The 10,159-nt window shown below is 36.0% G+C and overlaps 1 protein-coding gene across 2 annotated transcripts; it reads right to left on the bottom strand.

Annotated features, from left to right (window-relative positions):
* Positions 1-180: 180 nt before the first annotated feature.
* Positions 181-8,828, bottom strand: LOC112052088 (glycosaminoglycan xylosylkinase homolog). Of its 2 annotated transcripts, none has more exons than XM_024091017.2 (6): positions 8,124-8,828; positions 7,700-7,837; positions 5,006-5,234; positions 4,010-4,205; positions 3,296-3,496; positions 181-1,127 (listed from the first exon to the last, which is right to left on the bottom strand). In XM_024091017.2, the coding sequence occupies exons 1-6, from the start codon at positions 8,424-8,426 to the stop codon at positions 914-916; spliced, it is 1,281 nt and encodes a 426-aa protein (XP_023946785.2). In that variant the 5' UTR covers positions 8,427-8,828; the 3' UTR covers positions 181-913. The 2 variants fall into 2 exon arrangements, with proteins under 2 accessions (XP_023946785.2, XP_052747379.1); XM_052891419.1 differs by having other exon boundaries at positions 988-1,127; positions 3,300-3,496.
* Between the last annotated feature and the right edge of the window lie 1,331 nt (positions 8,829-10,159).

The raw sequence follows: 10,159 nt of genomic DNA, 5'->3' as shown, positions 1-10,159 counted from the left end.
CTTTATACATGGGAATTCTGTTCTCTAAAAAGTCTTCTCGTTTACCTATGAAAAGCTATTTGCCTGAAGGATTTTTTGATGCCATGGTCAGGCTTATCTATCTTGGTGAGAGGATAAATTCAAATTTAATTTGAAAAGGATTTACTTAAAATTAATAAATAATAAGAATAAAACTTCAGCTAAATTTTTACACTTGGTTATTAATTTTACCACTTTACTCTTAGGCACTGGCACAAAATATGACAAATCTTACTATTTTTATCTCACTAAAACCGTCATTTTTAACAATAGGTACAAAATGCTTGTATACACATACAAGGTGATTTTCTTATGGTTGATCGCGCCGCGAAGTGATTATATATTGACGATACAATCGGTCTAGAATAAATTATTTAGCTATACTAATATAAAGAGGTAACATTTGATTATCAGCGAATAACATAGTTTATTCCCACGGGAACGGGAACTACGCAGGGCGTCTGCTATAATATTTTAAACTTTAATTTCAAGTTTTCGAGTTTAATTATCACCATCAAATCATTAGGTACATAATGTACGTTTCAAAAGTACTTGTAAACAAAACCTGATTGAAATATATAAGTTTTGATTTGATTTAAATTTAATTGTACAGTAGTGTTGCCAAAACCCTGTCATGCATAGGAGCTTACAGGCAAATAATTGATGCCATGTAAGATTTTACATTATCCAGGGTGAAAGTAAATGGTCCTTGATGATAAGAAATAAGTTTGTAAGCATTTAATATTTGCCGAACAATTGTGGATCTTATGACTCTAATATTAAGGTCCTCAGTTGATAGTAAAACCCGAGAAATAACCTTATTGCGCCGCGAGAGATCAACCTCTAAAAATCACCATGTATTTATATTTTTGTTTATATATTAAGGTGTATAAAACTAAAATAATCCATTTTGAAACACTTTCGATCTTCCATGTTTACCAATACAATACTGTACAGTGGCAAACACTTTCAGTAATCTTCGTTCCACAGCTTTAAAATGTTCTTCTGTCGCCAACTTGTCATTTCTAAGGGCGCCTAATTTTTTTATTGTTTCTGTTAAACTACCCCCAGAAAGCATTTCTAATTTCTGCCAAGTTGAAGTTGATAGTCTGAAAAAAAAGTTGTTTATTAGTAGGCCGTAAAAAGTCATGATGATATCATCATGACTTTTTACGGCCTACTTCAGGGCCAGGCCTTACTCCCTATAGAATAGAGGGGGGTATATGGCCTACAACGCTGCTCCAATGAAGGTTGGCGGGCTATCGATATAGGTACCAAAACAAAATTGTAATAATAAATTGTATTTGCAACAAAACTATTTATTCTTTCTGCTTTTTCCTATAAATGACGCCAGATGAGCGACTTTAATAATGATGAAAATGATGATTTTGTATTTTTGCTTTATCCTTTTTGGCTGATTAAAAAATTTTACACTTAATTAAAATAAATATATCCAGACAATACTCACATTACTATCTCGTCTCAAAGTAGATGTAATTAATGTACATTTATATAAGTATACTAGCGGACGCCCGCGACTTCGTCCGCGTAAATTTCGATGACAACTTTACTACTACCCCTACCCTACCCTACCACTACCACAACCCTACCCTACCCAACCCCTACATCTACCCTACCCCTACCATACCCCAAACCTACCCCTACCCTACCCCTACCCTACCCCTACCTTACCTACACCCTACCCCCATCCTACCCCTACCCTCCCCGTACCCTATCCCTTTCCTACACCTATCCCACCCGTACCCCTATCTCACGCCTATCCTACCCCTACCCTATCACTTCCTTATCCTACCCGTACCTCTACCCTGCCACTACCCTACCTCTACCCTACCACTACCCTAAACCCGGCCCTAAACCTACCCTTCCCCGACACTAGCCCTACGCTTCCCTACCCGTACCCTACCCTACCCTGTAACTTCTCTATCTTACTCCTTACTTACTTACCCTTAGCAAAATCGGTCCAGTCCTTCGAGAGTGGTGGTATGACCAAGAGAAATAGAGACTTCTATGCTAATAATATAAAGAGGTAAAGTTCGTGTGGTTGTAGGAGGTAATCTCTGGATCTACTGGACCGATTTGGAAAATTGTTTTACCAATAGAAAGCTACGTTATTTGCGAGTGTTTGATCCCCATATTCACACGGGAACGGGAACTACGTAAATGAAAGCGCCGGGCGTCATATAGCGGAATTTCTGCGTCTTTTAGAAATTTTGTATTATCTCCGAAACTATTTAAGTAATTAACATACTGTAAAGGGCAAATCTTATCTCCATAATATCCTTGTGATTATTAAATAATTTATTTTAATAAGGATTAAAGTTAAGTTGTATAAATAATGACGTAAACCTAAGTATATAAAATTAATAATTTTTAAAACACAAAAGGTACTATATCTGCTAATATATAGAAGATAGATATATGATGTCGCGGACTTTTTTGTAGAACTTTTTAAGATACATAAAGTCTCCATACATTAATTTCAATTTTACACAATAGTTAAGGCAGCGCATGCGAATAAGTCTGTTTAAGAGGATTTTCAGTCCGACCTGTATGACAAAAACTGTGATAACTCGGCTAATTTATATGATACCAATATAAAATATAGCCTATAGCACTCCCCGATAATGTAGCATTCTACTGGTGAAAGAGTTTTTGAAATCGGACCAGTAGTTCCGAAGATTACCCCATTTAAAAAATGTGACAAACTTACAAACTTACAAACTTTACCTCTTTATAATATTAGTATAGATTAATATGTACTTATAATAATGTATAACACACCCATACAATGGAGACATCTATGCTCATCACACAAATATTTTCCAGGTGTGCTTCTACCAACTGTGACACGCGGCTTTCGAGTATCTACTCGTATACAATAGCTTGGCAAATTCTTTCGTATTCGTATTCTATTCTATTCGTATTCATATCACTCCCGATGTTCCGCGCGGGCCAGGGGGCGTATAGCGATGAATGAAAATCCGACGACTGTTGCATCTTACTTCCCCGCACGCACGATTTCACACCCGCGCAGTCTTTCCCCCCCGATAATCGATCTTTCCCCCGCATATCATGGGAGTAGCATCAACGAACTTGCCAATTTATAGTATTATAGAGAGGTAAAGTTAGTCGTATTGTATGGGGCAATCTCTTGATATACTGAACCAATTTAGAAAATTCTTTAACCACTAGAAAGCCACGTTATTTGTAAATGATATGCTATATTTTATCACAGGCTAGTATTTTATAAACTTACATACAACATTGGTAGAGTGGTGCTAAAATATCTAACTCGTCGACCATAGCATTTCCCAGCCCTTTCCCGTTGTCCAGTAATACGATTTGATCCTTGTACACTTCATAACGATGTCTGTCGCCATTTTGAATCAGAAAATCGAAAATAGCGACATCTATCAAATTGAGTAACCTCTTTGTACTTAATGCTCCTTTTACTTTCCTAAAAAGATAAGACGCTATAATAATAATAATAAAATAATTAAATCATTCACATTGATAAGATTCAGTAATTTTCGATCCAATAGTAAACATGGTATATTACAAATATTTATTGTTAATCATGTCAAAAATTAAATAGCTTGGCAACTTCGTTCCTAACACTAACGATGTTACGCGCGGGGCGGGGTGCGTGTAGCGATGAATGAAAAACCCACGACTGATGCACGTCACTTCCCCGCACGCACGATTTCACACCCGCGCAGTTTTTCCGCCCGTCGCCCGCATATCATGGGAGTGTTATCAAAGAGCAAGAGTATAGTCTAATATACGCCAAAGTTAGTAAATTAGCTTGCAGATCAGGTATATTATAATCATGTTTATCATCACTAACAAGTACATATAATAATAATTGTGACATGAAGACTATTTGTAAACTTGTGTATAGATAACAACATCTGAAAGATAAAAAAAAATGTACTTTAAAGTAAAACATAAAAAAAATATACCTACTTACTTACAAAAGTCATTATCAGTTTCCCATTCCATTTTTTTGGTGCTGTAAGACCTTTTCCAGGGTGACTTGTGTATTTTAAACTGTCTGTCCAAATATAGGATCGCTGCTCCTTCAATTTCACCTTTACTGTCAGGACATACAGTTTCATTTACTTTACAGTAAAAGCATTTGCCATAGATGCACAGTGAGCCACTCTCTGAAATTATTAAGTTTTTGAAAGCTAATAAATAATGATAGTATAAACATGGTAATTAATATTTTAAAATTGTAATTAAGGTTTATTTTATTTTAATTATAATATAATATATTTTTCATAATAAGTAATGACATTATCTTGACATGGTAGATAATTAATAATTTTCCTGTTCATATAACATAATCACAGCAATTTTATATAAAACAATAATTAAGACTCAAAAACTTGTTTTATTAAGTACTAAAAATTTGAATACTAAGAATTTGAATAAATCTGGATTATTTTAATGCTAAATTTAGTTAATTATTCATTTAGATTTAAATAACATATTTAGTTTAATTTTTTGCTTACATAAAGTTAGTAGTTTAATTAACGAAGGTCTAATTTGGAATTTTAATATTTGCGGACACCCGCGACTTCATCCACGTGGAAATCAATGTAAACTTTCAACCCCTATTTTACCATTTTAAGTGTTGGATTTTAAAAATTCTTGAATCAGATATTTCGATTTTTTTCATGATTAATGAATAAATTTTCAAAAACATTGTAACTGAATTTTCATACAAACTTTCAACCCCTATTTCACCCCCTTTTATTATTTTACGGTCAAAAAGTACCTTATGTTATGCTACAAGGTCCCATTTTACCAAAATTCATCTCGATCGGTTCAGCCGTTTAGCCGTGAAAAGTTAACAGACAGACAGACTTACTCTTGCATTTATAATATTAGTATAGAAGTATAGATTAAATGATTAATTTAGTTTTAAGATTGTCAAATTTTAATCTTTGAGTTAGTTTACCATTTTTTACCATAGTCCGTTTTAACCCTGCAGTAGCAACCGGCATTATGTCCTTATGTATATGTATGCGTCTTATAACTGAAGGTGGGATCCATCTAAAGTTCAACACCATTGCTAAGTAATAGGCAAACACTTCAGAGTTGTGGCGATCGAATCCTCCATAGATGTTCCCAATGATTACATGGTCCAAGTCGTAACGCTTGGGCTTAAAATATATCTTTTGCTTACCCTGAAAATGTAAAGATATCTTCATCTAGTTTGTTAGTACAATCATTTTTTATAGGGTATGGTTTTGATATCAAGCGAATCTAACCGATTTATTTCAAGTAGGCTTAGTTAACAGAAATCTATTAGTAGGCTTAGTTATCAGAATCTCTTCGTCCGAAATTCCTCAGTGCTTGAAGACAAAAGTCTTCGACCTGTGCGTGTTGCTAGGATTAGATACTTATTTATTTATTTATTATTCAACAAAAAACACATTTAAATTAAGCTTAACCATAGTGCAACATAAACCACAGTTGGTTTGACCGTGCACAGGTATATTATTATATAATACAATATTTAGGAACAAAAGTAATTAACAAACAGAAGAGGATAAATACCAAGAATACTCATTATAGGGTAGTTAAATAAAAGTGTGAGTGAACCGGTGCTGCGACGCTACACAGGCTGTCCCAAAAAATAATTCTTAAGTTTCCGCTTATGAACTTTCGTGAGTATATTAGAATCTTTTAGAAGATTCTTTCCCGTATCCGGAAAATTGTTAAAGATTGTTGGAACAATATATTCCAGCCTTCTCTTACCATACCCATTTATGAAGTTTTTTTTGAACTTCTTAGTTGTTTATTGTATGTAATTTCCTTCAGTTTAGGTTGGTCGCTGACTATGGGCCTTATTAGACGACTCAAAGTCACTCAGCGGGCGATGGAGCGAGCTATACGAGTTTCTCTGCGTGATCGATTCAGGAATGAGGAGATCCGCAGACGAACCAAAGTCACTGACATAGCTCAGCAAGTCGCGAAGCTGAAGTGGCAATGAGCATGCCACATAGTTCGAAGTGCCGATGGACGTTGGGGTCCGAAGGTGCTGGAATGGCGACCAAGCATCGGAAAGCGCAGTGTTGGTCGACCTAGGTGGACCGATGATATCAAGCGGGTTGCAGGGAGCCGCTGAGATAGTTGTGCTTGAAGGTCCATGCAAGAGGCCTATGTCCAGCAATGGATGGACGTCTATCGGCTGATAAGGTAAGTTAAGGCTCAGTTTACAAGCAATTTTGATATGTCAGTTGACTATTTGTAAAGAAAACCACCGGTTCGGAAGGCAGGTTCTGCTGAGAAGAGCCAGCAAGAAACTCAACAGTTAAGTTTATAAATACAGTATTATAATTTAAAATTCAATTTCTCATTCATCATTCCAATTTCTTATAGTTTTACTTCCTGTGTGAAGGTGGATGCTCATCCAATGGCGTCCAAGCACTTTTATCATTAAGGAAGTCATCAATGGTGTAATAACCTCGACTAAGTAAATGTTTTTATCACACAATGTAACCATTGTGTCGTAAATCGTTTATGTACGCTAAGAATAGAAAAGGACCCAAAATCAAATCCTGTGGGACGCCCATTATGGTAGTAAAACGTGCGACTTCATATTCATTTCATCTTTCCACGTCAAGTGGTTATTGAGATTGCACAAAAATTATTTACTAAACATGTGAGCCTTAAGACCTCCTTAAGGCTGCGAGGCCACCGAAGCGGGGCGAGGCAGCTGAGCCGAGAAACGGAGAAATATTAACCAATAGGATTGCACAAAATCTCCGCTCCTCTTAAGTGGACAGGAACTTGCGAGCTATTATAGTTTAAAAACAGTACGCACGTACGTTTTCGACAGTACGCAATTCCGCTCCGCATTAGTTTAGTCCGTTTCATCGCTACGCTTTCTCCCTCGGCTTTGGTGGACAGGCGGCCTAATCCGACACTGTCGCAAAATTAGTTTGTAACGGACCTCCCTCCACATCAAAATTCAAGTTTGTAGCATGAAAAATTAAGGACTTTCATACAAACTTGCGAGAGCCATTAGACCTCCTTGATCCGGTCATGCTGCAAAATTGGTTTGAAATGGGCGTCTACCAACTATAAATCACTTCTCTACCAAATTTCAAGTTTGTAGCATAAAAAATGAAGGACTTTGATACAAACTTGCGAGAGCCTTGAACCTTTTTAATCCGGCTCTATTGCCAAATCCAATCTTCTTTTAAAAAAAATTACAACTCTCTTCTTCAAAGTTAGTTATATGTGGCTTGGTAGTTTTTACATTATTCAGATAATATAAAGATTATTTTTAATTCTACACTGTAGGCATAGCTTGGTTCCAATGATGCCTAATGGTAAATGATGATACAGCCCGTTATGAAACCTAGCGCATGCTTAAGGTGCTCACTTCTTGATGATACCATTGTTGAAAGTGGCAGGGAAAACGGGATCTATTAAACAAACATTCCTTAACTTTACAATGCAAAGCATTAATAGAGCGACAAAATGCTTCATAAGAGTTCATGGGACATAAACTTGGAGCAAATATCTGCGATGCCTGGCCGCTCTATGATAAAAATATGAAGATTCCTGGGTATACTCTATTATTTTGTAGAAAACTGACAGACAGGCAACCAAGGTTGGAAATATGTGGTGGCAAACTCACTTCAAGTAGCAACAATAGCTTCAATTGTGTTCCTTTAGGGGCATTGTCAACCAATGCTATCTGTGAGGTTTGTATGGCTTGTAATATTCTACCAGGAGCACCATTTGTGTGAGGAAACAAGGACTCTTCACTACTCCACTGGAAATCAAAACAATTAATAAAATAATAGAATAACAAAGTCATAATAGGGTATGGCAAGCTCATTCATCAGGGAGTTCTTGGTTTTGCAGGTGATATGATCGCTTGTTAAAGATACTAGCTTTTACTATACTCAGAGGCACAATTAACCACCCACATTAATTTACTCGCGTCATATTAAAGAGGGCGATTAATTGTGCCTCTGAGTATATTAGAAGTAGTGGTTAGTGGGATTTCAAGTCGACTCTAAATATGAGTTAGTACTTAAATATAAAAGTTTACTTACATTCTCTGTTTCACTCCACACATCTTGATTATTAATATTGTGACTAGAATTGAATGATGCTAAAAGATTGTTCTGTATAGGTAGAAATTTAGGATTTTTGATTTTGTAATTACTGGGCAAATAGTTCAGATAATCGTAAATGTCTTTAAAAACACTAGAGGTTAAATCTAACTTCATACTTGGCACATTGAATTTAGGAGACCTTGCTCCCACAGTGTTAAGGGTGTAGAAAAAATAAATATTTAGGGCCACAAGAACGAGTAGAAATAATGAAAATCCGAAAGCATAATTCATAGACATCATGAGTTACACATGAAGAAGAATAAATAAATAAAGTTGCACTCACACGTTTACCCTGTCCTAAGATATTTAATATTATGTTAACATGGTAGTATGGCTAGTTTGAGATAAAAAAAGGTATACAATTATAATTAAGCGGTACCTAATGATTTATGTAATCATTAAAACGAGAATTTTGATGAAAATTATATTTTCACCAGTACATGGGCCATAATTGTCGTAGAAGCTTTTAGGCTATTGAAATACATACTAAATTATACATTGTTAGACATATTAAAATAAAATACAGTTTAGTTTTATTGTACTACTAGAAACTTGTTGTTCGAGGACATTTTCGAATTTCGATATTCGGATTTCAAAATAATCAAATGTTATTGACATTTGACTTTATTTCAAGACAGTTGACATGGAGATTGACAATGACAATTGACAAATGACATTCACTTTGACATAATAGTTCAGAAATCACTTATATTTTTGGAAGAAAATACTCTAAAAAAACAATGATTTTGATAATATAATTGACTGTGAGATCACCAGCTGATCACTGGACACCATGGACACTGAAGTAACGTGACCATCACAAACGGCTAAATAAATATAAATCATGACCATCCAGTCATAGATGGAAGTAGGCTTACTTGGAAGAGGTACTTACAAGTTTATTCTACCCTATTATTTATGTATCTAAGATTCTACCTATACCTCTGACGATTCCTACGCTTAATAGGGTATATGCCTGCAGTACTAAAACAAGAAGATTGTTTGTATGTAGGCAGGTTTTTTATATAATTGTAACAGTTGTGCAGTTGTGCCACAAGATGGCGCTGTTTCCATTCCTTAGAAATTTGCGTTTACGTTAACGAGATCATCACAGTATCAACCTGCCACTAGGCCCACTGAGCTGAAAATCTAGACTAGAACCATTGTGTTGAGAACCACAACACTACCAATTGCGCCAGTAAGATCGTAATACCCAATGATATTTTATACTACAGATATGTTACGTACCTACAAAATCACCGCAAAAAGTGACCGAATTTAGCTACTCCACTGAGTGCTCACATGCACAATTTTGTGTTTACTTAGATTATGCATGTATTCATGTAAATATAGTTATTCCACTTGTACACACAACTCGACATTGTAGACAATATCTACCTAATATACTAATGTAAAAAAACCTCTCAGTCCCGGTAAAAAATAACTACCTACATCGTTAGGGCGTCGTTTATTAACGTGCTCTCCGAGGCACAGAAGTGTTGTAGGTACAGATGATTTTTACTCAAACATTCTTGGAAGAAAGAAAAGCTCAGATTATCAAAGCCCAACCTAGAAGTCGACCTCGGGATTCTCGTGATCCAAAGCAATATAACCACTGGACCAACGAAACAGAGATTATATTGTGATAACTAGCTACCTAACGACAAGTCAGTGAATCTCCCGTAGTCGAAAAAGCGCCGAGATTGCAGTATGTCTGCCCCTGCTGCCGGACCTACCCCTGTAGTGTAGCCAAGGGGCACGACGATTCTCTTTCTACGGTCGCAAACGCTTCGAAAACTAGAAAATTGTATGGGAATGACAGATCTTGATCACGTGACCTGTCGATAGATGTCATTCCGATACATTTTTCTAGTTTTTGAAGCGTTTGAGATCGTAGAAAGAGAATCGCCTTGCCACTTGGTTACAGGGGCTGGTGCCAAACAAGGCGCGGGACGTTTGTCTCCGATGCTAAC

This window comes from Bicyclus anynana, chromosome 1 (assembly GCF_947172395.1).
Source record: "Bicyclus anynana chromosome 1, ilBicAnyn1.1, whole genome shotgun sequence".
NCBI lineage: Eukaryota > Metazoa > Arthropoda > Insecta > Lepidoptera > Nymphalidae > Bicyclus > Bicyclus anynana.
Note: the sequence above shows the minus strand (reverse complement) of the source record. Positions and strands in the feature narration are given on the sequence as shown.

What these genes read in the sequence shown, in the direction of transcription:
- LOC112052088 (XM_024091017.2), bottom strand. Translation starts at nt 8,426, where the DNA reads ATGATGTCTATGAATTATGCTTTCGGATTTTCATTATTTCTACTCGTT. An exon ending in TGTGGAGTGAAACAGAGAAT is followed by an intron (nt 7,838 to 8,123) that starts GTAAGTAAACTT and finishes TTTGATTTCCAG; the next exon opens with TGGAGTAGTGAAGAGTCCTT. An exon ending in CCACTCTACCAATGTTGTAT is followed by an intron (nt 1,128 to 3,295) that starts GTAAGTTTATAA and finishes CTTTTTTTTCAG; the next exon opens with ACTATCAACTTCAACTTGGC.